General features: G+C 40.5%; 1 protein-coding gene across 1 annotated transcript in view; it reads left to right on the top strand.

The window, feature by feature from the left end:
• LOC126282385 (uncharacterized) overlaps positions 1-11,857 on the top strand; it is a 28,677-nt gene extending 16,820 nt beyond the window's left edge. Inside the window, exons 2-3 of the mRNA XM_049982041.1 lie at positions 4,297-4,446; positions 11,441-11,857. Of these exons, the coding sequence (XP_049837998.1) occupies positions 4,297-4,446; positions 11,441-11,857 (567 nt within the window). The remainder of the gene's footprint in view (positions 1-4,296; positions 4,447-11,440) is intronic.
• The last annotated feature ends 13,428 nt before the right edge of the window (positions 11,858-25,285 follow it).

The following is a 25,285-nucleotide window of genomic DNA, read 5'->3' as shown; positions in this document are numbered from 1 at the left end:
ATGCTTCCTCAATAGTTTCACTCAGTCTCAAGAGATGGAGCCACTGTACTCGCAAGATGTGACCCTATTGTAACTGCCTCGCTGTGCAACTTCGTTAGCTACAGACCTTGCGTGTCGCATCTGTGCGCTGTATTTCGGTATCATTAATAGTTCGTACTGTTTATATGACTTACTTTACAATTTTATCACAACACGCGTATGTTCACAGTCTATGGGTTTCTCATTATGGGTTCAGTAATATAACTTATCGTTTTGAATATAGTTATATTACATGTACTTTACACTGTGGATGACGTTATAAAGGTTTCGTTTCCACTATCATTCAGAGAGTTTATTTTCTACGAAATATAATTCTGTACTTCTATAATCTTGTATACGCATTGCATTACATTACATTGAATGTTACATGTGCAGGCAGAATCCCCTTCTCCATCAACAGTATGACCACTGTTTTACTATTACTCAAGCTACGACATCAGTTTTTTTAACAAGTAATGACTCTAATTCTGCATCCTGAGTCATGATAAAATGGTATTTTTGGCGTTCTCGTGTATCTGCCTCAAGGTAGGCTGTTTCTAGGATCCTCATTCATGATAAAATGGTATTTTTGGCGTTCTCATGTATCTGCCTCAAGGTAGGTTGTTTCTAGGATCCAGCATTTTACAATTTTGCTGTTTAATATTTTTTTTTTTTAAATTGTAATTTTACCTTCGACTTTATTTCAAGTTGTTCGCACTCATCTAGGCTTACCTATATCGTTCTGATGCAAGTCACTTGTATATATTTGAGTATTGTCATATGACTCAATTTGGTTATACTTGGGGAATATTTTAGCTTCTGATGGCTGTGAATTTATTCTCTTACATATCTTATTTTATTTCGTGATTTATATTGGTTTAATGTTTTCATTGTACTGTACCAGTTATCGGTTGCATACATATATTGTCTTATAACAAGAGGTAACTCTGTTACATCTTTTACGATGTTACCTTACGACGTACATTTCATGCTGTGTGAATGTTATCTAATGCCAACACATAAGTTTATTTTCTAAAAAAATCGTATAAACGTATCTCTTCAAGTTGTCCAAGATGTCTATTGACTGTCTACATCGTACCGAAGGAGTTGTTGGTATAGTGACATCGCACAGAATGGTTTATTTGTAGAGTTACTCTTTTATTTCATTTCTATAGTGAATACTAGCGTTACCTAAGGGTTCTTTTAATAAAGAACTGTGCAATCATGACTTTTCCGTAATTTCCAGTTTCGCCAGACGGAAATGTCGACAGCATATTTTATCATTGGTGTGCTTTAACCCTGAACTTTAATTCCATCCTTACCATTCTTTTATTTTCATCCCTGCTTCTTCGATTTCGATGTATTGATTGAAAAATACGGGTGAAAGACTACATCTCTGCCTCACACGCTTCTTACACCCTTTTCAATCAAAGCGCTTTTTTCCTGATTTTCCATCTATTTTTCAATCTAACCGTGGAAATCGAAGAAGCAATGATGGGAATAAAAGAACGGTAAGGGTAGGATTAAAATTCAGGACGAAAGCTTACCAATGATAAAATACGCTGGTGATATTTCTATCTGGCGCAACTTTAAATTATAGAAAAGTCTTGATCGCACAATTCTTTATTAAACGAAGGCCTGTAGGATTCACTATAGAAAAGAATTAAAAGAGTGACTCTACAAAGAAACCATTCTGTGCGATGTCACTATACTAACAACTCCTTCAGTACAATGTAGTTAGTGATATGTTCATGGTGACCAGCAACATTCGCGACACGACATCGTGGGCAAAGTTTATGTTATTGTTGTAGGAAATAAACTCATGCGTAGACATTAGATATTCCTTATTGCTTTCTCTTGATTCCTGTACATATTGTGTACTAGCCGTCTTTCCCCTATAGCTTACCCATATTTTTACTAGAATTTGTAAACAGGCACCATTTTACATTGCCGAACGCTCTTTCCAAGTCGTCATATCCTATGAACATGCCTTAATTTTCCTTCAGTCTTGCTTCGATTATTAACCGCAAATCATAACCACCTCTCTGCTTGCCGTTCCTTTCCCAAAGGCAGACTAATAGTCGCCTAACAGATCCTCAGTTCTCTTCTCCAATCTTCTATGTAATATTCTTTTCAGCAACTTGGATGCGTGAGCTGTTAATATGATTATGCGATAATTCACGCACCTGTCAGCTCTTGCGGTCTTCGGAATTGTGTGGGTGATATTTTTGCGAAACCCAGATGGTATATCTCCACACTGATACATTTCACACACCAACGTGTGTTTTTGCCAATTTAGTCGATGATTTTAGAAATTCTGATGGAATGTTTTCCAAAGCTCTTTTAAATTTTGTTTTGAATACTGGATCGCTTATTTCTTCTATATAGACTCCTGTTCCTTCGTCTATCACATCATCAAACAAATCTTCCCCCTCACACAGGCTTTCAATGTACTCTCTCCACTTACCCGCTCTCTCCTCTACATTTAGCAATGGACTTCCCATTGCACTGTTAATGTTACCGACCTTGCTTTTAATTTCACTGATGGACGCTTTGACTTTTCTATATGTTTAGACAGTCCTTGCGGTAAACATTTCTTTTTCGATTTTTCTACATTTTTCACGTAGCCATTTTACCTTAGTCACCGTGTACTCCCTATTTATTTCGTCCCCAAGTGACTGAATTTCCCTGAAAATTTTTGTTCTTCCTCCTTTCATCGCTCAACTGAAGTATTTCTTGCCTTACCCATAGTTTCTTCGCAGTTACCTTCCTTATACCCAAGTTTTCCTTTCCATCTTCTGTGGCTGCCCTTTTTGGAGATGTCCATTCTTCCTTCACTGAACTGCCTTCTAAGGTATTAATTGTCACGGTATTTACAGCCTCAGAGTACTTGAGGCGTATCTGTTCATTCCTAGTTAATAGTACACTGATTCTTCCAGAGTAGTCATTTAAGCTTCAACCTCTTTACTAAATTGTAATCGGAATCTATGTCTGCTCTAATGTATAATTTACAATCCAGCATTCTTTTTCAGAATTGTTGCCCGAACCAAATGCAATCTATTGAAATCTTCCTGTTTCTTCAGGCCTTTTCTAAATGTATACCCTCTTGTCTGTTTCCCTTATTCCGCCTTAGTTACACTATTTCAGCGATTGCTGCACAAACACTGTTTCCACGTACATGTACTCCATAATTACATTACCATGCAAACATTTCGGCCTATACTCGTCTGGTATGAAACATTCCCGGTGAAGGGGGGAGGAAAAAAGGGGGGGGGCGTTTCCACTGGCAGTAACCCTGGGTTAGATGTGTGGCGGCCGTTGGGTGTGTGGACTGCCGTGCCCTGTGAACAACTGACTGTGAGGGCTACTGCGGGACGAAGCCTCTCCGTCGTTTCTAGGTTGCCAGTTCAGTACTCAATACACAATACAATATCTCCTCCTGCTACCATTCCTTAACAGAGTATTCGCTGTTACTATCTGAAATTTATTGTAGAGCTCAGTTTTCCTCTTTTCTTATTCCTGCCGTCTAGTCCGTATTCTTCCGCTTCCTCTGTTCCATCTCCTATAACCACGTCCAGTCCTCCTGAACTATTCAATTGCCATCTCCCTTTACACATATCCGTTCAATAACTTCATATATTTGAGTTCTTCACCTGCTGCTGGCGACATTTGCATGTTTATCTGAACTATTGGTTCAAATGGCTCTGAGCACTATGGGACTTAACATCTATGGTCATCAGTCCCCTAGAACTTAAAACTACTTAAACCTAACTAACCTAAGGACATCACACACATCCATGCCCGAGGCGGGATTCGAACCTGCGACCGTAACGGTCGCGCGGTTCCAGACTGAAGCACCTAGAACCGATCGGCCACAGCGGCTGGCTTTGTGAACTATTGTTTTCGCTGTTGGCTCGCTTTACAATTTTATAAGCAAATATCTTACTGTAAATAGATATCGTTAAAACAGCAGGTTAATCGGTAATCGGCCCAAGTGACGGGATAAGAAGGAAAATATGGTTGTAGCAGAGTGTCGGAAAACTGCTAGTTATCCACTACCTACGGTGGCGTTACCATAATAAATCTACACACGCACAGGGTCCACAGACACAGACTGCTATGGAGCTTGGTTGAAGACAGGAAGACTATTCATGGTGTCTGTCTGTCCCCCCCCCCCCCCCTCACCATCCCCCGCCAGCTCCCCATCCCCTCCTCCCCTCGTCACGAAGAATCTAGTGAGGACTTGGATTTCACTAACACTACGTTCTGTCCGTTCAGTTGGTGTGCTTCGTGGTGAAAGCGCCAACCTTGCGGGAGCTGGTGGAGCTGCTCTCCGAGACTGGAGTGGGCAACAGCACCGGCGAACGCAGTGACGACACTCGGCGACGCTACCAAAGACTCGGAAACAGCCTGCTCCTGGCCTCCTTGGTAAGGAGGACAACGTGTTTGGAAACATACTCATGTATAGTTAAAATATGGCTTCCCGGCCATTGGCCTTCTTGTGCAAACGCACACACAATGCCCGAACTCGTACGGGACTTGGTAGATTAATCTGCCACGAGTAATGAGTATGACGGGCAAAGATCTCTTAGGCGGACTTCGAATGTAGTGGTGTGGACATGTTGGGAATGTGGGTCTCACGGGGAGCGTTCAAGGGTTAAATCCCTGCAGTCGCGCTATCCTCGGTTAGGGAATTCAGTATTCCGTGAACAAGGACAAGAGAGCGCTGATAAATCCACATTTAATCACGAACAACGCAGTGGCCAGCAGCTATCACATATGGGAACATTGTACGTGAAATTCGTTCAAATTTGACATTTGCTGTTTTCTACTTCATAATGTGTGAGTCGAGGGACATGAAGGGAAGCAGTGGTTGGGAAGGGAGTGAGACAGGGTTGTAGCCTCTCCCCGATGTTATTCAATCTCTATATTGAGCAAGCAGTGAAGGAAACAAAGGAAAAATTCTGAGTAGGTATTAAAATCCATGGAGAAGAAATAAAAACTTTGAGGTTTGCCGACCACATTGTAGTCCTGTCAGAGACAGCAAAGGACTTGGAAGAGCAGTTGAACATAATGGATAGTGTCTTGAAAGGAGGATATAAGATGAACATCAACAAAAGCAAAATGAGGATAATGGAATGTAGTCGAATTAAGTTGTGTGATGCTGAGGGAATTAGTTTAGTAGTAATGGAGTTTTGCTATTTGGGGAGCAAAATAACTGATAATGGTCGAAGTAGAGAGAATATAAAATGTAGACTGGCAATGGCAAGGAAAGCGTTTCTGAAGAAGAGGAAATTGTTAACATCGAGTATAGATTTAAGTGTCATGAAAACGTTTCTGAAAGTATTTGTATGGAGTGTAGCCACGTATGGAAGTGAAACATGGACGATAAATAGTTTGGAGGAGAAGAGAATAGAAGTTTTCGAAATGTGGTGCTACAGAAGAATGCCGAAGATTACATGGGTAGCTCACATAACTAATGAGGAAGTATTGAATAGGATTGGGGAGAAGAGAAGTTTGTGGCACAACTTGGCTAGAAGAAGGGATCGGTTGGTAGGACATGTTCTGAGGCATCAAGGGATCACCAATTTAGTATTGGAGGGCAGCGTGGACGGTAAAAATCGTAGAGGGAGACCAAGGGGTGAATACACTAAGCAGATTCAGAAGGATGTAGGTTGCAGTAGATACTGGGAGATGAAGAAGCTTGCACAGGATAGAGTAGCATGGAGAGCTGCATCAAACCAGTCTCAGGACTGAAGACAACAACAACAACAACAATGTGCTTTGGACTTTCCTGAACATTTTGGTGTATAATACATTAAAATCAGACAGTTGTGAGACCTTCAAAGAATAGTTCAATGTAGACGTGTGACTGTCAAATTTCGTGGCTACGCATATACTGCCACAGATGGGCAGTCATATCTTGGGAACTACACAGTCTAGAAGGATGTGAGTTGCTTTGTTTTGTGTAGGACACGTCAAGAAAAGCATGGGGACAAGTCTGTGTAACCTAAAAACCAAGATGGGTAACAAAAAACTGTCTGATGGCAAGACAATAAAATGTGTTGGAAGATTAACAGACAAAGTGGTTGATGAATTACAGGAATATTGTGGGAAGGCCATTAGAGATAACTGTGACAATTTATAAAAGATGAAAATAACCGTGTAGAACACTTCCTTTCATTGAATAGCAACCGATGAGAAGCCATGTCATGATGTGTGTCCACCTCCATCAAACACTTGGTGTTAATATATGCTAGCTGAATTTTCTGGCCCCCTGCATGAACTTACACTTAAGCAGTCTCTTCCTCTGGCAGTAATCCAGGCAATCAAATCCATTTACAAAGATTTGGCAAATCCTGAGATACTAAAGAGGTATTTATATGGGGAGACCTAGAATGAAAATGAGTCCCTCAATAATGTTGTGTGGTGCCGTGTGCCTAAAATGTATATGTTGGGCTAATGACTTTAGCAGTGTCTGATTCCGTAATAACTTTTCATGATGGGAACTATGAAAGACTGAAGGTTCTGGAGACGTTAGGGGTAAGATATGGACAGAACACAGCTAAACGACTGAGGGAGCTGGATAATATCGTATACGTGAAGCAGAGCTAGCTCCTCAGCAAATGACAAAAGAAGCAAGAACGAAAAGGAGGAGGCAAGCACTGGGCTGTTGTGACACTGAAGAAGACACAGACTGTGGGCGAGGGCAATTCAAGTGTATAAAGGACGCTGAAATGTAAGTCTCTATAAGAATTTGTAATAAAAACAGTTTTAAACCTCAATATCTCTGAACTACAATTTTTGCAATAAATGACTAGTTTTCTAAAAACGTGCTGATGGTAGAGACACGAAATTTTCGCAGCATGGAAAGTGTGAGATTCAACACATATGAAAGTAGAATAATTAAAATATCCTGAGTTGTTTTGTTTTTATGTTCACTTATTTATAAAATTCTGTCAAAATATTGAGTGTTTGAAAAAAAAAAAAAAAAAACAGATAACATGCCCCACAATACAATTTTAGTAATAATTCTAGTCCAGTGGATCTAAAAATGTGGATTCAATAATTATTGAAAATTGTAAGGTGGTGCCTTAAAAAGTTTCCAAGATTCACAAAATTCGATAATTTAACATTGGCGACATAGGACATACAATGTCCACTTAACGACCGCGTCCCGCGGCGTTTTCTTAGTGTTGTCAGTGCTGATAGACAAGCAACATTGAGTGAAATAATCGCAGAAATCAATGCATCTGTTAGAACTGAGCGGTGAAATTTTTTTGTTAATGGTCTATGGCAGCAAACGGCTGTCGCGAGTCCCTTTGCTAACAGCACGACGTCGCCTGCAGAGGCTCTCCTGGGCTGTTCACCAAATCGATTGGACCCTAGACAAATGGAAAACCGTGCCCTTATCAGACGACACCCGATTTCAGTTGATAAGAGTTGATAGTACGATTCGAGTGTGGCGCAGACCTCACGGAGCCATAAGCCCAAGTTTTCAACAACACCCTGTGCAACCTGGTGGTGTGGGCTGTGTTTACATGGTACGGACTGGGACCTCTCGTCCAACGGAACCGATCATTGACTGGAAACGCCTTTGTTTGGTTAGTTGGAGATTATTTGCCGCCATTAATGGACTTCATGTTCCCAAACAACGTCGGAATTTTAGTTGTTGACCATGCATCATGTTATTGGACCACAGTTGTTCACGGTTGGATTCATGAACATTCTAAATAGTGCGAGCGAATGATTTTGTCACCCAGAACGCCCGACATAAATCCTTTCGAAAATTTGTAGGACATATTCGACAGGTCACTTCCTACATAAAATCTTGCACCGGCAATGCATTCGCAATAATGAGGGTGCAATTATGGAGGCTGCTTGGCTCAATATTTGTGTGGGGAATGTGCAACGACTTGTTTATTTGATGACGTGTCGAGATGCCGCACTATGCTCAGCAAAAAAGTGCCGACACGATATTAGGAGGTATCCCATAACGTTTGTCACCCGAATGTGTATCGGTAGTGAAACAAGTATCAGGTGGGTAACTTTGTACTAACTGGAAGGGCTCCTGGCTGTGTTGTAGAAAATATGCTCAGTTACGGGCGACATGTATTCCAACTAACGGCCTACTTTGGTGCTTCAGCACGTACAAATAAATACTGACAGACGTGGTAAGCGTTGTACGTGATTACTACGAAGGAAGGCTACCAACCAACACTCCAATATGCCTGTTGTGTTTCTTGTTTGTACGAGGTAGCCGTCACCCTATGAATGCTAAAAGAACTTAACAGATGAATAATACATCAACACCAGCATCCGGTTACCCAGTTACTCGTTGTAGTTAAGGCTTCAACATCTTGTTCTCACTGCCACTGTCTACAAAGGGCTTTCGTTTTAATCTTTTAACAAGTCCAAAAGTACGCTTGCACTGAGAAACTTTTCTTGCTGAGAATTTAATATTAGTAATGGGGACATCTGCCTGCGATAAAACTGGCCACCTAACGCTCCCCCCCCCCCCCTCCCTAATGCATGAACGGGGTCAACTTCGCATTTTCACATGGGAACCACCTATTTTTACGGAATATCCGGATTCTAGGCCAAAAATACGTACGGTATTTAAACCATTGTTTCCCATTCATGGTGGATGGTATTATAATCGACAAATATCAAGTGCGCCTGTTTTTGAAATCAAGAACCGACGCATTTACAATTTAAGTGTACATTTACAATTTAAATGTAAACGTTTATTTTTGTTCTAAATTGGTGTTGCCAATTTGATTGTACAGCACACGATTAGCCGTTTCAATGTCTGAAACCAAGCTACGTGGATGTAATAGTTTTCTGTTCCCATAGGGATGACTGATATCTGTGAGTCCCATTGTCTCTCACCACTAGGGTGCTTGATTTCGGTTCATCCCGTTACCTCTCACGATAATTGTAGTTCTCACTGCCTTTAAGTTGTGCATATGGATTCCACGCACTAATTAATAAACGTATCGAAACTCATCAATCCAAACGAAAGTTTTGAGAGTCCACAGCCCTGTAATAAGAATTATATGTTGTTTGAATTGAAGAACATCCTGCAGAGTCCCGTTTAGGAAACTGAGGATACTATATTCTACTTACCAATATATTTATTTATTATTAAATTTATATTTGAAAACATACTTCTTTTTTAAACCAATAGCTTATTTCATTGAATCAACACAAAAATAATAATCTCCATATATTTAAAGTCACTTTTTTCCAGGAACGTATCCATTATTCAGAAACACACGTTAAAAGGTTTAAGTGCTAATAAACTTCAGTTCAACGGGAACCTATGAACCAAAATTGGGGGCCAACTCTTTCGATTCCAATGAAGAATTTCTTTGTAGAATCAACTGATGTGCGTATATTATTAATAGTAACAAATAATTCTACTATTATGAACAGTTTGTCTTCCGTATAAACTCAGTGCAGTAAAGCGATATATGAAAGTATGTGTGGTAAAGCGTATTTACTATTTGATGATGCACGTCTACAATGGCGTACGAATTGTCATACGCAGCTCCATATACTGAAAATTTTGATGTGTTGTGAAAAGTTTGCTATTATGTTTTAAATGAAAATATGTTTAAGATTTTTGACTTCTTGGGCATCTGTGAACACCATTGCACTTAGGAGGTGTGATACGTACAAATAACATATTTGTTTTTCATTGTAAGTATTTCATTTGTATTCTTTTTTATGTTTTTTTTCCGCCCCCTGGAAGATCTCCTCACTATGGGTCTGTTGTCATTAAAATTGCAACTGATCTAATCTTCATGATTAGAAAATGAATGACACACTGCAATCTCACCAAAAGCATCGATTAATATGAACGAAATGAATCTAATCTTGCCATTGTTTACAGCTGAGGTGTTTAGTTCCCAAGATTTTCTCTTTCCTTTCTTCAAAAACACAATCGCTTCAATGACAATTTTCCAAATATATGGTATCTTCCCAAACTCATTAGTATGTATGCATATGTTAATAGGTTAGTGCAAAAGTTCCTAATATTTTTGCATAAGTGTATCAAACACGACAGATACACATTACAGAGACTAGTCAATAATGAATTCCGATTCGTTATTTACAATATTCTGCCATTGGTGACTTTTCGATTCTGTGATTGATGAAATCACGCCGTTGTTAGGCGAAGAACTCGTTGTGTCATGTTCGTAGCTCATTTTTATCTGGAAAGGACGTTCCTTGAAGATTGTTCTATAGAGAGCCAAAAGGTGAGAATCTGAGAGCGCAAGATCAAATGGATGAGGTGGGTCGGTAATGACCGCCAACCCAACTCCTCTATAGTGTTCCTTTTCAGTGTAGCAGAATGCTGGTGGGCGTTATCGTAAATTAGCATCAGTTCACGCAGTCTTCCTGGTCGCTGTTCTTGGACTGCGACTGCAAGACGACTCAGTTGTTGACTATAAATGTTAGCAGTGATGGCTACAACTCTGGAAAGCCATTCGTAGTACAACATACAGTTGCTGTTCCACCTGAGGCATGACATTATCTTAGTGCAGGGAGTTGCTGGTTATCTTTGACCCAGCATTCCTTCCTTTTAGGTATGTTGGCATGAAGACACCATTTCTCACCACCAGTAACGATAGAGGATAGGAATGGCGTCAGTCTTGATAACGAGCCAGTTGATGACTAGCAAGCAGAGATTTTTGGTTTTGGTTTTTATGATTTTGATAGTTCTCCAGTACAGTGACGTGGATGATTTTGGATTAATCCGTTTAAACTATCTTAATGAGACCCAGAAGATCTCCGTAATGTCACTAATGTTAAAACGATCCCCCTTCAAACGAGAAAAATACTTTCTTACTGTGTTCTGGCCAGTGGCACTGTGCCTATACACGGTGCAAATTTTTCTGGCTGCCTCCTCTGCTGTCACCCCTCTATCGAACTCAAACAGAAGAATATGTGGCAAATGTTGCGATTTCTCCACTTTTGTGGTGTACTCTGAACCACTCTCTGTCTCAAAATGACAAACTGACAGTATGTTAACTCAAACAGCGGCAGCGAACTACAAGTAAAAATTACAGTTTATAAATAAACCCATAGCAATGGGAATGCCAACATTCAAAACAAAAACGGAATGAATTGATTCACCAACCTAGTATTTGGTATCTTCCAAACTCATTAGTATGTACTATATGTATGCATGTGTTACAATGTCTCTGAGAGAGTAAATTGTGGAAAGGTCTGCAACATGATACGGTATGTAGCGAGACTTACATGCTGGAATACAGCACGTATCATGCAATGTGGCAACTACTAGAGCAACAGAAGTTGTGGAACGTCCAAAAATACATGCTGCCATTTGCTTACACTGTACTCTTACCTGTATTGCGTTACCCTGAAGCCTTACACGTGCTCTGTTTTGCAGGGGACCACAACCGTGACAGTGGTTATTTGGGCGGCTCCCCCACTGGTTCACCAGGTCCTCAACGCGGAAGACGAGGCCTCTTCCAGCAACAATCGCTCTCTGCCCCTGGCCGTCTGGTTACCACTGGACATGTACACGTCCCCCACATACGAGGCACTCTACCTGATACAGTTCCTGAGTATGTTGTCCGTTGATATTGCTGTTGTGTGCACTGACTGTTTCTTCGTTGACCTCATGCTGAGAGTTGCTGCTGAGCTGGAGATTTTGAACGACAACATTTCAGCTTTGCGTAAGTGGAAGACTTCAGCAACATTAAAAAACCAAGACAAATCAAGTGAATGTATCTCAGATCTTGAGATACATCTACAGATTTCGAAGAATGTCAAGCACCATCAGGCAATTCTTAGGTTTGTATAATCCTACATCTATTTGCACTTCTCGTTTTTTCTTGAAAACTTTGTCTAGTCATTGGGCTAGGGCTCAAGCATCAACAGCAATTAAATTAATGGAGTGGAAATTCAGAGGTCACCATACAACGTCGTTCGAAGACATTTGAAGTATATGACAAGCACTCCTTTAAATTGTTGTTTTGCACTATTATTGGTCTAGAAATACATTTTAAGTGGAAACAGCCTCTCGTTCGGTCCTGTGGGTCGATGACAGTTTTGTAGGTTGTTATCAGTAGTAAGGTAAACAAGTCTTTTGTGGTGCTCCCTATTGATATAATGAATGCTGGATGTGTTATAATAGTAGAGAAATAGAATTTCTAAAATGCGGGATAGACGGGCACAAAACTTGACGCTAAACGAAAGAGCAGTGAAGTCGAGGGTCTACGCGTACTTTACGTTCTTCGTCTGTTGACTACTAATGGCAGTACCAGCGAGTGGGGAAATGTCCTGGCGTAGTTAATGATAGTAGGGAGTTTAAAAGGATTAACTCTTACCTGCATCATAATCAGACGATTATTCTTCTTACAAACGAAACCGAACTGATGCAATCGACAACTGTAACGATCTAGACGCTCATAAGACAAGCAAATATTAGAACAAAGAGTGATAAAAAATTCGTGAAGGGAATTCAGAATCAGATGGCTAATGGACTATAGGATATACTGTATAATTCGCAGAACATTTGAAAAAACAGAGCAGCTTCGAATTATTTTTTGGGTCATCATTCTTCTGTTTTGATGCAGCCATCCACGATTTCATCTTCCTTGCCAACCTCTTCATCTCAGAGTAGCATTTGCTGCCTACATCCTCAATTATTTGCTCAGTGTATTCCAGTCTTCCTCTTCAGTTTTTACTCTCTACAGCTCCCTGAAGTAACATGAATACTCTTCCCTGAGGTCTTAATAGATATCCTATCAGCGTATCTGTTGTGTGCATAGTTCCGCGTAGTCAGTGCATACACAACTTTCCCACTAGAGCGCGCCCTGCTAAGCACAACAGCGCAGGCGCAGCGCTCGTCCGTCTCCGCACTACGAGATGGCACTGTCTCAGAGACGGACCAAATTCTGCTTCCGCCGATCCGCGTATTAATATGTAACGCAGCCAATGAGATTACTGCTAATGTAGAACATTTTCTCCTCGCGGATCACACTCACGCAGTGACACCTGAACGCACGAGGTATTATAACGAGTGTACAGACCTCCGATTAGTCAGTATGCATTAGTCTGCACCAGTCTACATTAGTTTGTACCAGTCAAAAAAAAAATGGTTCAAATGGCTCTGATCACTATGGGACTCAAAATCTTAGGTCATAAGTGCCCTAGAACTTAGAACTACTTAAACGTAACTAACCTAAGGACATCACACACATCCATGCCTGAGGCAGGATTCGAACCGGCCACCGCGGCCGGCAGTACCAGTCTATAGTCAAGTTTCAGTCTGCGCTCAATAAGATTACAATATTCCTGTACATAGGCATGAAGATAAATGAATAGACACTTTGACAAGTACGAGAAATATGTGAGAATAAGATTAACGTACCAAGGCCAAAGGAACTTCATATTTGTCAGCATCCAGAATCAAGTTAAGTAATTTCTATGCTTTTTATTATTTTAATAAATGTGTGTGAAAATTAATCAAGTTCTGTTTAAAGTTGGTCACCGTCAATCTTCTACTCTAAACGTGCAAGTGGCATTTCAATCGCCTGACCTAATGGCAGAAGATAAACACGCTACGATAAGACCACGAGACATATTGCTGACACTCGCCTACTTCGCTAGAGCGACAAGTCAAATAATCTGATGGTGTGTGTACCGAAGGTCTTACAGCACTCACACCACGCTATCCCTTCTTATGGTCATTGTTTTCCATATATTCATTTCCTCGCCGATTCTTCGGAGAAGCTCCACATTCCTTACCTTACCAGTCAACCTAATTGTCATCATTCTTCTGTAGTGTCTCATCTCAAATGTTCCAGTTCTTTTCTGTGCCAGTTTTCCATCTGTCCATGTCCCACTGCCATTCAATGCTGCGCTCCAAATGTACATTCTCATGAATTTCTTCCTCAAATTAAGGCATATGTTTGATACTAGTAGACTTCCCTTGGCCAGGAAAGCCTTTTTTGCCATTGCTAGTCTGCTTTTGATGTTGTCCTTGCTCTGTTCATTACAGGTTATTTCGATGCCTATGTGGCAGAAATCCTTATCTTCGTCTACTTCATGATCCTCAAATGTTATGTTACGTTTCCTGCTGTTCTCGTTACTTCTCATTACTTTCGTCTTTCTTCCATTTACTCTAGATCCATTTTCTGCACTCAGACTGTTCATTCCAATAGATACTGTAATCCAGCTTCTCTTTCAATAAGGATACAAGTGTCATTTGATATTCTTCGCCCTTGAATTTTTTTCCCAGTTTTGTACCTTTCTTTTATTTTTGTCATTTCTTTTTCGATGTACAGACTGAACAGTGGGACGAAGACTCGATTTCCATACACCCTTCCTAGTCCAAGCACTTTTTTCTTGGTCTTCCAGTATTAGTCAGTGTGCTTATTGTATATTACACGCCTTTTCGTACAACTTATTCGTGTTTTCCTCAGCATTTCGAACATCCTTGGCCATCCGACATTGTCGAGCGCTTTTTCCAGGTCGACAAATCCTATGCCCATGTCTTAATTTTTCTTTAGTCTTGCTTCCATTATCAATCTTAGAGGTAAAACTGCCTCTTTCTTACCTTTACTTTTCCTAAAGCAAAATTGATCGTAATCCAAAACATCCTCAGTTTTCTGTTCCATTCTACTACATGGTATTGTTGTCAGAAACGTGGAAGAATGAGCTATTACCTGTCGGATCTTGCGATCATGGAGATTGTGTGGATGGTGTTTTTCCAAAAATCTGATGGTATATCACCAGTACTATACACTCTACACACCAACGCGAATATTCGTCCTGTGGCCACTTACTCCCATGACTTTAGAAATTACGATGGAATGTTGCTTATCCCTTTTGCCTTATTTGTCCTTAAGTCCACCAAAGCACTTATAAATTCTGATTTTAATACTGAATCTCCTGTATCTTTCCTATCGACCACTTTCTTCTACATCACGTCCTCAAACAAGTCTTCCCCATAGCAGAGGTCTGCTATGTACTCGTTCTACATATCAGGCTCTTTGCTTTGCATTTATCAGTGGAATTCCCACTTCAGTCTTAATGTTATCACCATTGCTTTTAATGTCACAAAAAATTATTTTGACTTTCCTATATACTGATCTAACATTCTGCGTGGTGTCTGTTTGTTTTATATCGTATCTCCCTACCACTTTCGCGCAACGACGCTCTGAGCGTGTTTTTTAGGGAATTGACTAGTTTGAACCTGGGACCTGTTGCTGGTAAGGAGACGTCAGACCACACATGACATGTAGAATTCAAAAGAGTTCAGTGAGACTAGCGATGATATAACCAAATACTTAATGATTTCACTGTCAGCTCCACTGCATTCCCTGTAAAAGAATCTTAAGAATCTTAATACTAACTAAATTTTAGTGGGAGGGGTTCAAGGATTTCCTATTTTTAGTTAGCTGGCAAAATAACGTCGAAAAAGCAGTTAAGTTTATCATTGGAAATTTTATTCTACTCAAAAAACATTGTTTATAAATTGCACTATTGATAAAAGGAGATGTTGTAATACAGGATGGTAAAAACTAACTGCGTTCAACAAAAATGTGAACGAATATTCCCTGAATGGGTTTCTAAGTCCTACAATCGATCGAAGGATGACCTATGCCATATCACATCTATAATCTAGGTTTAAATTAAGTTTCACAAAAGAGAAAACTATCAAAATGGTCTACAGTAATCCTCATTTATCTTCAATTGCTTATCTAACTTGTCGTAAATAACAGTGACTGATGTGACTTCTCAATAACTATATAACAGAAAAATCATCGCGTTTCAGATCTTTTCTTCAAGTGGCAAATGTGAACACCATGAGCTTTAATTGACGATCGACACTAGTATTACCCAAAAAAGGGGGTGTAACACATGAGACTTCTGCAGTTCTGAGTGAAGCTTTATGCGCTGTTATGCGGCATCGCGTGCGTTCATTACCTTGCTAGTGTTCGTCAGGGGGCGGCGGACAGCACAGCTCCGCTCACCTCGCTGCCTCGGAAGAAACTCTGTCCTAACTTCTCTTTACTACAATTTACCGAAGTTGGTTTAAAAAAAAAACTATCTGGCTGTGTTTACATCTGACCAACCAGGGTCTCAATGTTAACCTTAAGCTCCGCCTACAAAAATTCTGTCTATCCGATGGTGGGGCAATGTTTTTAAAGTTTGCAACGTAACAGACGCGAAAAAGTCTCACGCTAAAACTTGCAGCTGGTGTGGTCCTTTTAGCGTTATCGTAAGATCTATAGTGTTCTTCTGGAGGGCTCTAGCTTTTAACATGGGCTGGGGGGTGGTCCTGACATAACAGAGGCGCGAAAAAGTCTCACGCTAAAACGTGCGTCTGGGGTGGTCCTAACGGTTCACTGGCGACGTGGGTGACCGTCCCTTATCGTAGGGCCTTCTAACTTAACACAGTTCCGCTCTCGGCTTCTGTTCTCGTTTCTCCTCTCGGAACTGCGTCTGTCTCACGGTGGGAAGGTATGACATGCATTTAGGCGTTCTTGTGTTAGTCTGTGGTATTCCATTTGCTAACTCGTTACTCGTATTACTTTGGTTAATTTAATGTCACGATTTATTCGGAGCTATGTGACATACCACTGGATTTGCTTATCATGTCAGGGTTTTCATGGAAGTTGTTGGATTTTCCTGACACCTTACACTGAGTTAGTCCTTCCGACATTCTTTTCTTTTTCTATTTGTTCACATATTTCATGCAGCCATTAGCCGTAGCCTCCTTGCATTTCCTATTTATTCCATTACTAAACAAATTGTATTTCTGTATTCTTGAATTTCCCTCCGCAATTTTGTACTTCTTTCTTTTGTTGTTCAACATCATTATGTCGTCTGTCATCAATGATTTCATAGCATTTCATAGCCTACGTTCATTTTTCCAACAGCTGTGACTGCTCTTTTTTAAAGATGTTCATTACTCTTTAACTGAACTGTCTCCGCCGGCCGCGGTGGTCTAGCGGTTCTAGGCGCGCAGTCAGGAACCGCGCGACTGCTACGGTCGCAGGTTCGAATCCTGCATCGGGCATGGCTGTGTGTGATGTCCTTAGGTTAGTTAGGTTTAAGTAGTTCTAAGTTCTAGGGGACTGACGACCAAAGTAGTTAAGTCCCATAGTGCTCAGAGCCATTTGAACCATTTTTTTGAACTGCCTCCTGAGTTATTCATTAACACAGTACCTATAAACTGAGAGAACTTCAAGTGCATCTCTTCACTCTTTAGTACTTCCGTATCCCACTTCTTTCCGCATTGATTCTTCCTGATAGTCTCTTGCAATTCTACTACGAAGGGTTTTTAATAACTAATGCAACAAACATTTCTTTTTGCTCGACCAACCTCCGTTGAAAATATGGTGAATTTGTTGAGGGACACTTCGGAATATTGCAGCTTCAGCCTGTATAATTCCATGAAGTTCCCAAATGTGGCGGCACTATACGAAGGCTTCAAAGTAGCGTCTGCAACGGAGGTGTGCTCTACATCTACAGCTACATCTACATCCATACTTCGCAAGCCACCTGACGGTGTGTGGCAGAGAGTACTTTGAGTACCTCTATCGATTCTCCCCTCTATTCCAGTCTAGTGCGGAATTTTTTTCCAATGGAAAGATTATCGTGACACTTTTTCAGTCATAGGCCACATGTCCTGTGGATACACATTATGTATCTTTAATGCAGTGGTTTCCATTGCCTTCTGCATCTTCATGCTGTTGACCATAGCTGATTTTCCGCCTTTTAAGGGCAGATACACACCCGAAAGACAGAGAGGGCCGTGAACCTTTGTCTGCTCCTCTGCACTCACCGATAAGGCCGCTGGCAGAACGAAGATCCCTTCTTACGCCGGAAGCTATTGCCCGCCATCGCTGATGATTCTTAATCAAAATTTAAGCAGTTGCAACTCGTTTTGATTATTAGTCAAACACGCTACCTCTTGACAAAGGGTGCAGCTTGAGCAGGAGATGACTATATCGCCAGTTAGTAACGAACGATGGTCCATACAGTTTAAGACAGGTGTTCCTGCTTTCCATCCTGGCTTAAAAATGTAATGATTATTTTTACCAGAAATAAATTTTCATTCTTCTATTAAAAGGGGCTTTCTGGTAGTTCAAATCTTTGTATGGGTGCGGAACTGAAACTCTGTAACTTTCCAACTGCAGAAAATGTGCGGTGACACGGGTCGAAACGGAATTTCGGAATTTTTGAGATGTTCAGGTCACTTGGATGAAGTTTTATATTATCTATTATTTGATTTATTTTACATTGCTATGTAATACCGCGCATACAAAATATTTTTTCGTTAATACTTTTCCCCTGAGTAATATTATGTTTTTTGCTTCTTCTCTGCGATTTTGACCACTTGCAGATACTTTCGGAACGATATAAGGCAGAACGTAGCTTTACAGTTTCCCCTCATTATTTAAGCCAGAATTTTTCGAAAAATGATAATGCAGTTACACATCGTTTTGCTAAAAGTCGAAAAAAGTGGTGTTCATTTTCGCATCAGGAATGACTTTTCAATTTATTACTTTTTTACTACTAACTGTATTCGTGACACATTTTGCCGACAATGCTAACATATGCCAGTGCATGTACCTACAAAATTATATTACTTTACAACATAATTCGGGATATATGACGTCTTAAATATTGAGATGCATGAGCGAATGCTGCATTGTGTATGACGTTTAAATTTATTATTACTGGGTCGCTAAACCCATTTTGATTTTTAAAAAAATGGTTCAAATGGCTCTGAGCACTATGGGACTTAATATCTATGGTCATCAGTCACCTAGAACGTAGAACTACTTAAACCTAACTAACCTAAGGACATCACAAAACACCCAGCCATCACGAGGCAGAGAAAAATCCCTGACCCTGCCGGGAATCGAACCCGGAAACCCGGGCGTGGGAAGCGAGAACACTACCGCAAGACCACGAGATGCGGGGTCATTTTGATTAAATTTTCGGAAGAACAGAGGTTACTTTAGAAAATATCTAGTACAAAATAATCATAAACTTGGAGAAGATTATGCGTAATAGGAAAAGATACTTAATTTGCTCTTAGATACAGCTATTTACTCTTTGACTTTTGAACTACCATATTTGTGAAAATGGTGTTACTGGTTGAATTGTGCTACGTCATATGGCTCAAAGTAATGAAGTAGTAATTATAATGACTATGCAATCTTCTCTGTGTTTAATATTTATTTAAACACTATTTGTTGCATAACGTACATATTGCGTAGCTACTATGAGCTGTGACGGTACAACCCCCGCATAGATCTCCATAAACTTCGAAAGGAGGCTTGGCTATCCCTGCACGGTTTGATGTGGATTGAATGATAGATGTAGCTACGCGAGCGCGAATTTGACAGTAAAAGAAGGGTGGGAACAGGCCACATGGAGGCTTTGAAGTTGCACCGCTCATCATCGACACTCTTTGCGCTTCTGCTGTTTGGTCGTTCTGGAAGTATGACAAACACTAGTGTCCGGCAGATGTTCAGAATGCTCTGCAAACACGTTGTCAGCGTTTCCCGTCTCCGCCGGCCTTTGGAGCAAAGAATGGATGAAAAGGCTTCCATGACTGACTACAGAGACCAGCTAAAATGCCGAATATAAGATATCTCAATAAAAAAATTAACCCATTAGGATGCTAGAAAGCAATTGTTACAAGTAAAAATGCCAAATTATGGCGAGTGTGCAGATTTAGTCGTGCACTCGTGCGATGTATAGTTTCTAAGTTATTTTGTGTTAAATATTTTGTGTTCGGTATAAAGTTCAAAAATTAACCTGACGAATACCTTGCTAATTTTTGTGTATGAATCGGTCTCGCACAGATCTATCAAAGCGCTAAAGCAAAATTGTTATAAACATTACCAGTCTTGAAATAAACTCTGGGATGTGTATTCCGAGCGGGTAAATAGTGAACTTTAGCCATATGATTAATTAATATGTTGAAAGTAATGTAAAATAAATATAGTTAGGGAAGTATCAGTATGCTTAGTGTTAATTGCTTACAACGTTATATTGTTATATTGTCGTTCACAGATATAAACGATAATATGACAACATAAACTTTTTCCGTGACAGAATTAGAATTTATGAGATAACCAGTGACCGTAATGAAAAACTGAAGGCAGAAATGAAAATCTGAGAGAAATAGTATATACGTTCATGTGTAAACGTATTGATAGCGATATATTTATAGTTTTATATGTTCTGAGTCGTGTTAGAATGTGAGGATATAAATATCTGGCAGCTATCTTGGTTCGCACAGTCTGATCTTAGTGCCCTGGGAGGCGAGTAGTCTGATTCTGGCAGCATTAGAATGCAGATGTCGTGATGAATTTTGTATGCACGGCTTCGCGAAAGTGTTGAAATTTTGTTAAAGGAGTCCAAACGTGGACTCATAAAATTTACTCGTGTGTTGCTAGCAAACACTTAGAAATATTTTTGAGCTGTGAACTTTGAAAACTTTTCGTCAGGGAACGACTTCGAACATAGAAATTTCACCGCCAACCTTAGCGAATTGTTTTTGAAAGTTGTGATTTTGCCAGTTTGCAACTTAGGAACTTAAACTTAAATTTTAAGCTAACGGAACGTAAAATTGCTGCGAGAGTTTTTAGTGAACCTGGTTTTATTTAAATTCTCACATTGGCGTAATGACATTCAGTATTGGCAACTCATAAACTGGTTACCGCTAGGAAACGGGAAATAAATCCAATCCTTTTTGATAAACATTAATCCGTGACTGCAGTTAACTCTCTTTACGCAAATTCCAGCCTGCATTTAATTGGAATTTTATTTGTCTTAATTGACGATTTTGGGCTGAATGCGATAAGTGATTGGTCGGCCGATAAACATAAACACAACTAAATTATATAACAAAGTCCAGCCATTTACTGTAGTCCTTGGTAGACTGCTACTAACTGGAACACTGATTCATTGATAATCTGCAGACTAGGGCTGGGGACTCTGTACCAGTACAGTTACTTTTTGGACATTTTATTATTATTTGTAAGTTAGTGGACACCTAAATTGGACTTTGAAGTCACAGCATAGCATCCAGTATTTGAGAACGAGAGCACTTAGTCACCTGCAACGAACTGTATACAGAATTTCAACCCCTACGAAACATTTATCGCTTATAAATCCTACAAAATGATGCAAGGGAAAAAAGTTTTTCACTTAATACATTTTCGCTATTCGAGCAGTAAAACTGTCGTATCAGAAATGAAGTCTGAAGTTCAAAGTTTATTACTTCCTTGATACTAACTCTGCAACACATTTAGCAGATAGTTTCCACATATTCCGCTAAATGTACCTGTAAAATCATATCATCGTACGACACAGAGAGATAGGGTGAACAGCTGAAGGTGAAGAGGTAGAGGCGGCGGGGAAGAGGAGATGAATACAAAAAATCAAAGAGGAGATGAACAAAGAGAGGTGTAGGAAGAGAACGAGGGGAAGGGAGTGCAGAGGTGACAGAGAGATTGAGGAGAAGGAGGCAGAGGGAGACAGAAGAGATGGACAGAGATAGGTGGACGGAGAAAATTGACTACTAGAACTGAAATAAATACAACGCTGGCTACTCAGCTAGCACAACATAGCGTTTAATATAAAAAAAATAAACACAGGTGCTGCGAATTTTTTTTTCTGTCTATTTGAAAAACTCTTCCGCCTATTTGTACCCCTCATCTCTCTACTAGTCCAAGAAGTTTATAAAATGGAATTTCCTAAAACAGTGTAGAAAATTTGGCGCGAATGACTCTGATGAGTGCTTGACGGTTTAATTCTGTGTCTGAGCTGTTAGGAGCTCATGGAAAATGCTCTTGCGCCTTTTTCTGCTGCTCTTCTGTCTTTTTATAACGCTCGTCGTTTTCCTAGTTCTGTTGCTTATTTTGCTAAGCCATTTCATTAAAAAAAACACTGGAGATGATAACATGGCAATGATGGAGTTATTAGTGCAGCATCTGTAACCATCTGAATCACTTCCTCACATTCAGTGGCTATAGAGTAACCCTCTGTGTCTTGTCCTCACGTTTAACGCTTACAGAGGTTTACGTTGCCGGTGGCATCATCTCATTCTCCCCATATGACGACTCAACTCTGGATTATTTATATTAATCTGCGTGGTATCTGATTCAGTATCCACTGACACTGCCAACGGCCTTGCCGCAGTGGTAAAACCGGTTCTTGTCGGATCACTGAAATTAAGTGCTGTCGGCATGGGTTAGCACTTGGATGGGTGATCATCCAGTCTGCCGAGCGCTCTTGACAAGCGGGGTGCGCTCAGCCCTTGTGAGGTAAACTGAGGAGCTACTTCATTGAGAAGTAGCGGCTCCGGTCTCGGAAACTAACAAAGGGCCGCTAGAGCGGTGTGCTGACCACATCCAGTGACGCCTGTGGGCAGAGGATGACACGGCGGCCGGTCGGTACCGTAGGGCCTTCCAAGGCCTGTTCCGACGGAGTTTAGTTTAGTATCCATTGATACTGATCCTTGCAAACTCCTTCCGTACTTAACGAACTGTTCTGCTGGACTTCCACAACAAATTCATTATCTGCAGTTACGGATAGACTAGCTACTTCCTTATGAGTTTCGCTTATTTCTTCCAAACTATATATATGAACACGGGTTAAGCTTGGCACATCCTCACAATGATACGAATACAACACTCCCCCCTTATTATGAAGTTTTTAAATTAGTCATACAACGAAAAACAATGGAAAACTTCTAAAAACAGAAACACATCTGATTGGTCCCTAAAAGGTGCAACGTCGAAACTCAGGGCCAGGGTGACCCAACTTACTTTCTTCCTTCTTGCTATAAGAGAGGACAGATTAGTACGGCAAACGCAACATACGTCTGAATTTCTTGCTTAATTTTTTTTTATGATGTCCGCATATACTCTTCTCGTCAAAGATATAACCAGTGATCAAATATACCAACTGAAGGCAACAAATTCTTATTTATTTACCTTTAAAAATGACTACGAAAATCAGAGTATCACAAGGGATCGGAAAAATCCAGGTCGAAGGTTCATGTAGGAAGTTACCCTGTAAGTCACAGCATTCCAGAATTTCGAAAATTTATTCCGTCCAGGATAAATTCCTATGTGGGGTATCGGTCGAGCTATTTAGCATACCTCTGAAATGCTGCAGATTCTATCCCCGATGATCTACAAGATGGAAAGCTCCCCATAAGATCACGCACAGTAAAAGAGAACAAGGTCACGTAGTGGATATGGCTTATTAAGCGAAAATTATTAGGGGTGAACAATTTAGCATGAAAATAAGGCTGCCGCACCCTATACAGACGTATTAATAACGGGAACCATAAAACTACAAATGGAGACCAATGGCTATTATAACAATCTGGTTTACTGACAAAAGACATCAAAAATAATTTGTACACCAAATCAAGAATATAGGCTGTCAGTAAATAGACAAAGGTCTGCAAATACTAACAATGGCCTTGGCCTCAGGAGGATACAGGCAATAAACAATACAAAACAGCGTCCCGAATACCGTCAATGATTGCTGAAAAGAATATAATTGATGGGGAAGTGCCGGAATGTATGAACAAACACCAGTAACCTCGCTCAAGTGCGTGGTAGGTGCAGCTAGCTGGCTGTGAAAGTTAAACCAGCAAAACGATAGCTCCATGCAAATCACCGGACTTCGGGGTCTCCTCGTCTCAGTGGCTGCTATGAGAACCCGTACTTACCACTCTTACCGGGCAGATCGTATGGCTGTAGTAGCCCGAAAAAATCTAAGTTGAGCACAACCTCTGTGTTATGTTCAAGGTCAGAGACATCTCGAACTCTAAGTTCCAGAATTTGGCTCAAGCACTGGAACACGTGTCTTATGGACGGGCCTAAAGACTTCTCCTCAGGATGCCACAGACGACACACAGTTCCAGGGTATGAGATGCTCTTCATGACAGTGCTCTTTGGGGAAGTGCATCAACGACTATCCTCCACTCACTTGACGAGTTACGTCTAATAATGATTCATTAAACAAACTTTAAAGTTTTGTAGTCTTGCAAATTCTGTCGTTGTCAACCAGTGAAACAGTGAGGTATATTCGTCTCTTGGCGTTGGCAAGAATACAGAGAGCTTCGCGCGATTAGCCGAGCGGTCTAAGGCGCTGCAGTCATAGACTGTGCGGCTGGTCCCGGCGGAGGTTCGAGTCCTCCTCGGCATGGGTGTGCGTGTCTGTCCTTATGATAATTTAGGTTAAGTAGTGTGTAAGCTTAGGGACTGATGACCTTAGCAGTTAAGCCCCATAAGATTTCACACACATTTGAACGTTTGAACAAGAATACAGAGTATCTGTCCACTAGATGACAGATTTTTCAATCATGGCCAATGTGAAGGTTTCCATGTAGGTACAGAAATTCTCCCCCGCTACCTAAATAATTGCTATGAATCAACCCCTTATACAAATCTTGACTGTGTTAAGCAGGATTCCTTTCCGTGCACAATGTAGTTTTATGGCACAAGTGACATCTTCGTTCCACATCACTACAGGGCTGGGCTGACAAACCGCTTTCTGGTGCTCTACCCGCACGGAGACTGGCTTTCAGCAACAACAACAAAAAATCATTTTTATGGTCTGTCATTCCCTTAAGTGAAACTTCCATTTCGCAAGTCAGCTAAAAGACCAAGGCTCCATCACTTTATCCAGAAGAAACCATCTGTAAAATTAATGACAGTAGCAATCATTGCCATTATCATTGTAATTACTATGCTTACAGTTTTCGTACAGCATTAGCGATCTGACGTGACTTTCTATTCAGATATGCACATTGAATTAATAAAGAGTTTATGTTATATATTTTGGAAAAAGCTGCCGTATATCCCTAGGTACCACCGCTTCGGTATACTTGTCCATGCAGACACCTGGGAGGCAGTAAGGCGTCGTCATTGGGACGTTAGGGCCTAAAACTGTATATAATAGCAGTAGGTGAGCAAAAGGGACAGGATGATAAGATATGTGTGAAAACATCAGGGACTAACTTTCATGGTACTACAGGGAGCTGTAAAGGGTATAAACTGTAGAGGAACATGGAGATTGTAGTAAATCCAGAAAATAATTGAATACGAAGCTTGGAGGACATACTCTGTGATGCAAAGGTTGCCAGCTATTTGCCATGGGAAGATTTAATGGAAGTGGAATACCTCCCTCCAAATCTAGCGTAATTCACCCCTCAGTCCTCATCAGGTTGCGA

The sequence above is a fragment of the Schistocerca gregaria genome, chromosome 7, assembly GCF_023897955.1.
Source record: "Schistocerca gregaria isolate iqSchGreg1 chromosome 7, iqSchGreg1.2, whole genome shotgun sequence".
NCBI lineage: Eukaryota > Metazoa > Arthropoda > Insecta > Orthoptera > Acrididae > Schistocerca > Schistocerca gregaria.
This window is presented reverse-complemented; position numbering and strand designations above follow the sequence as displayed.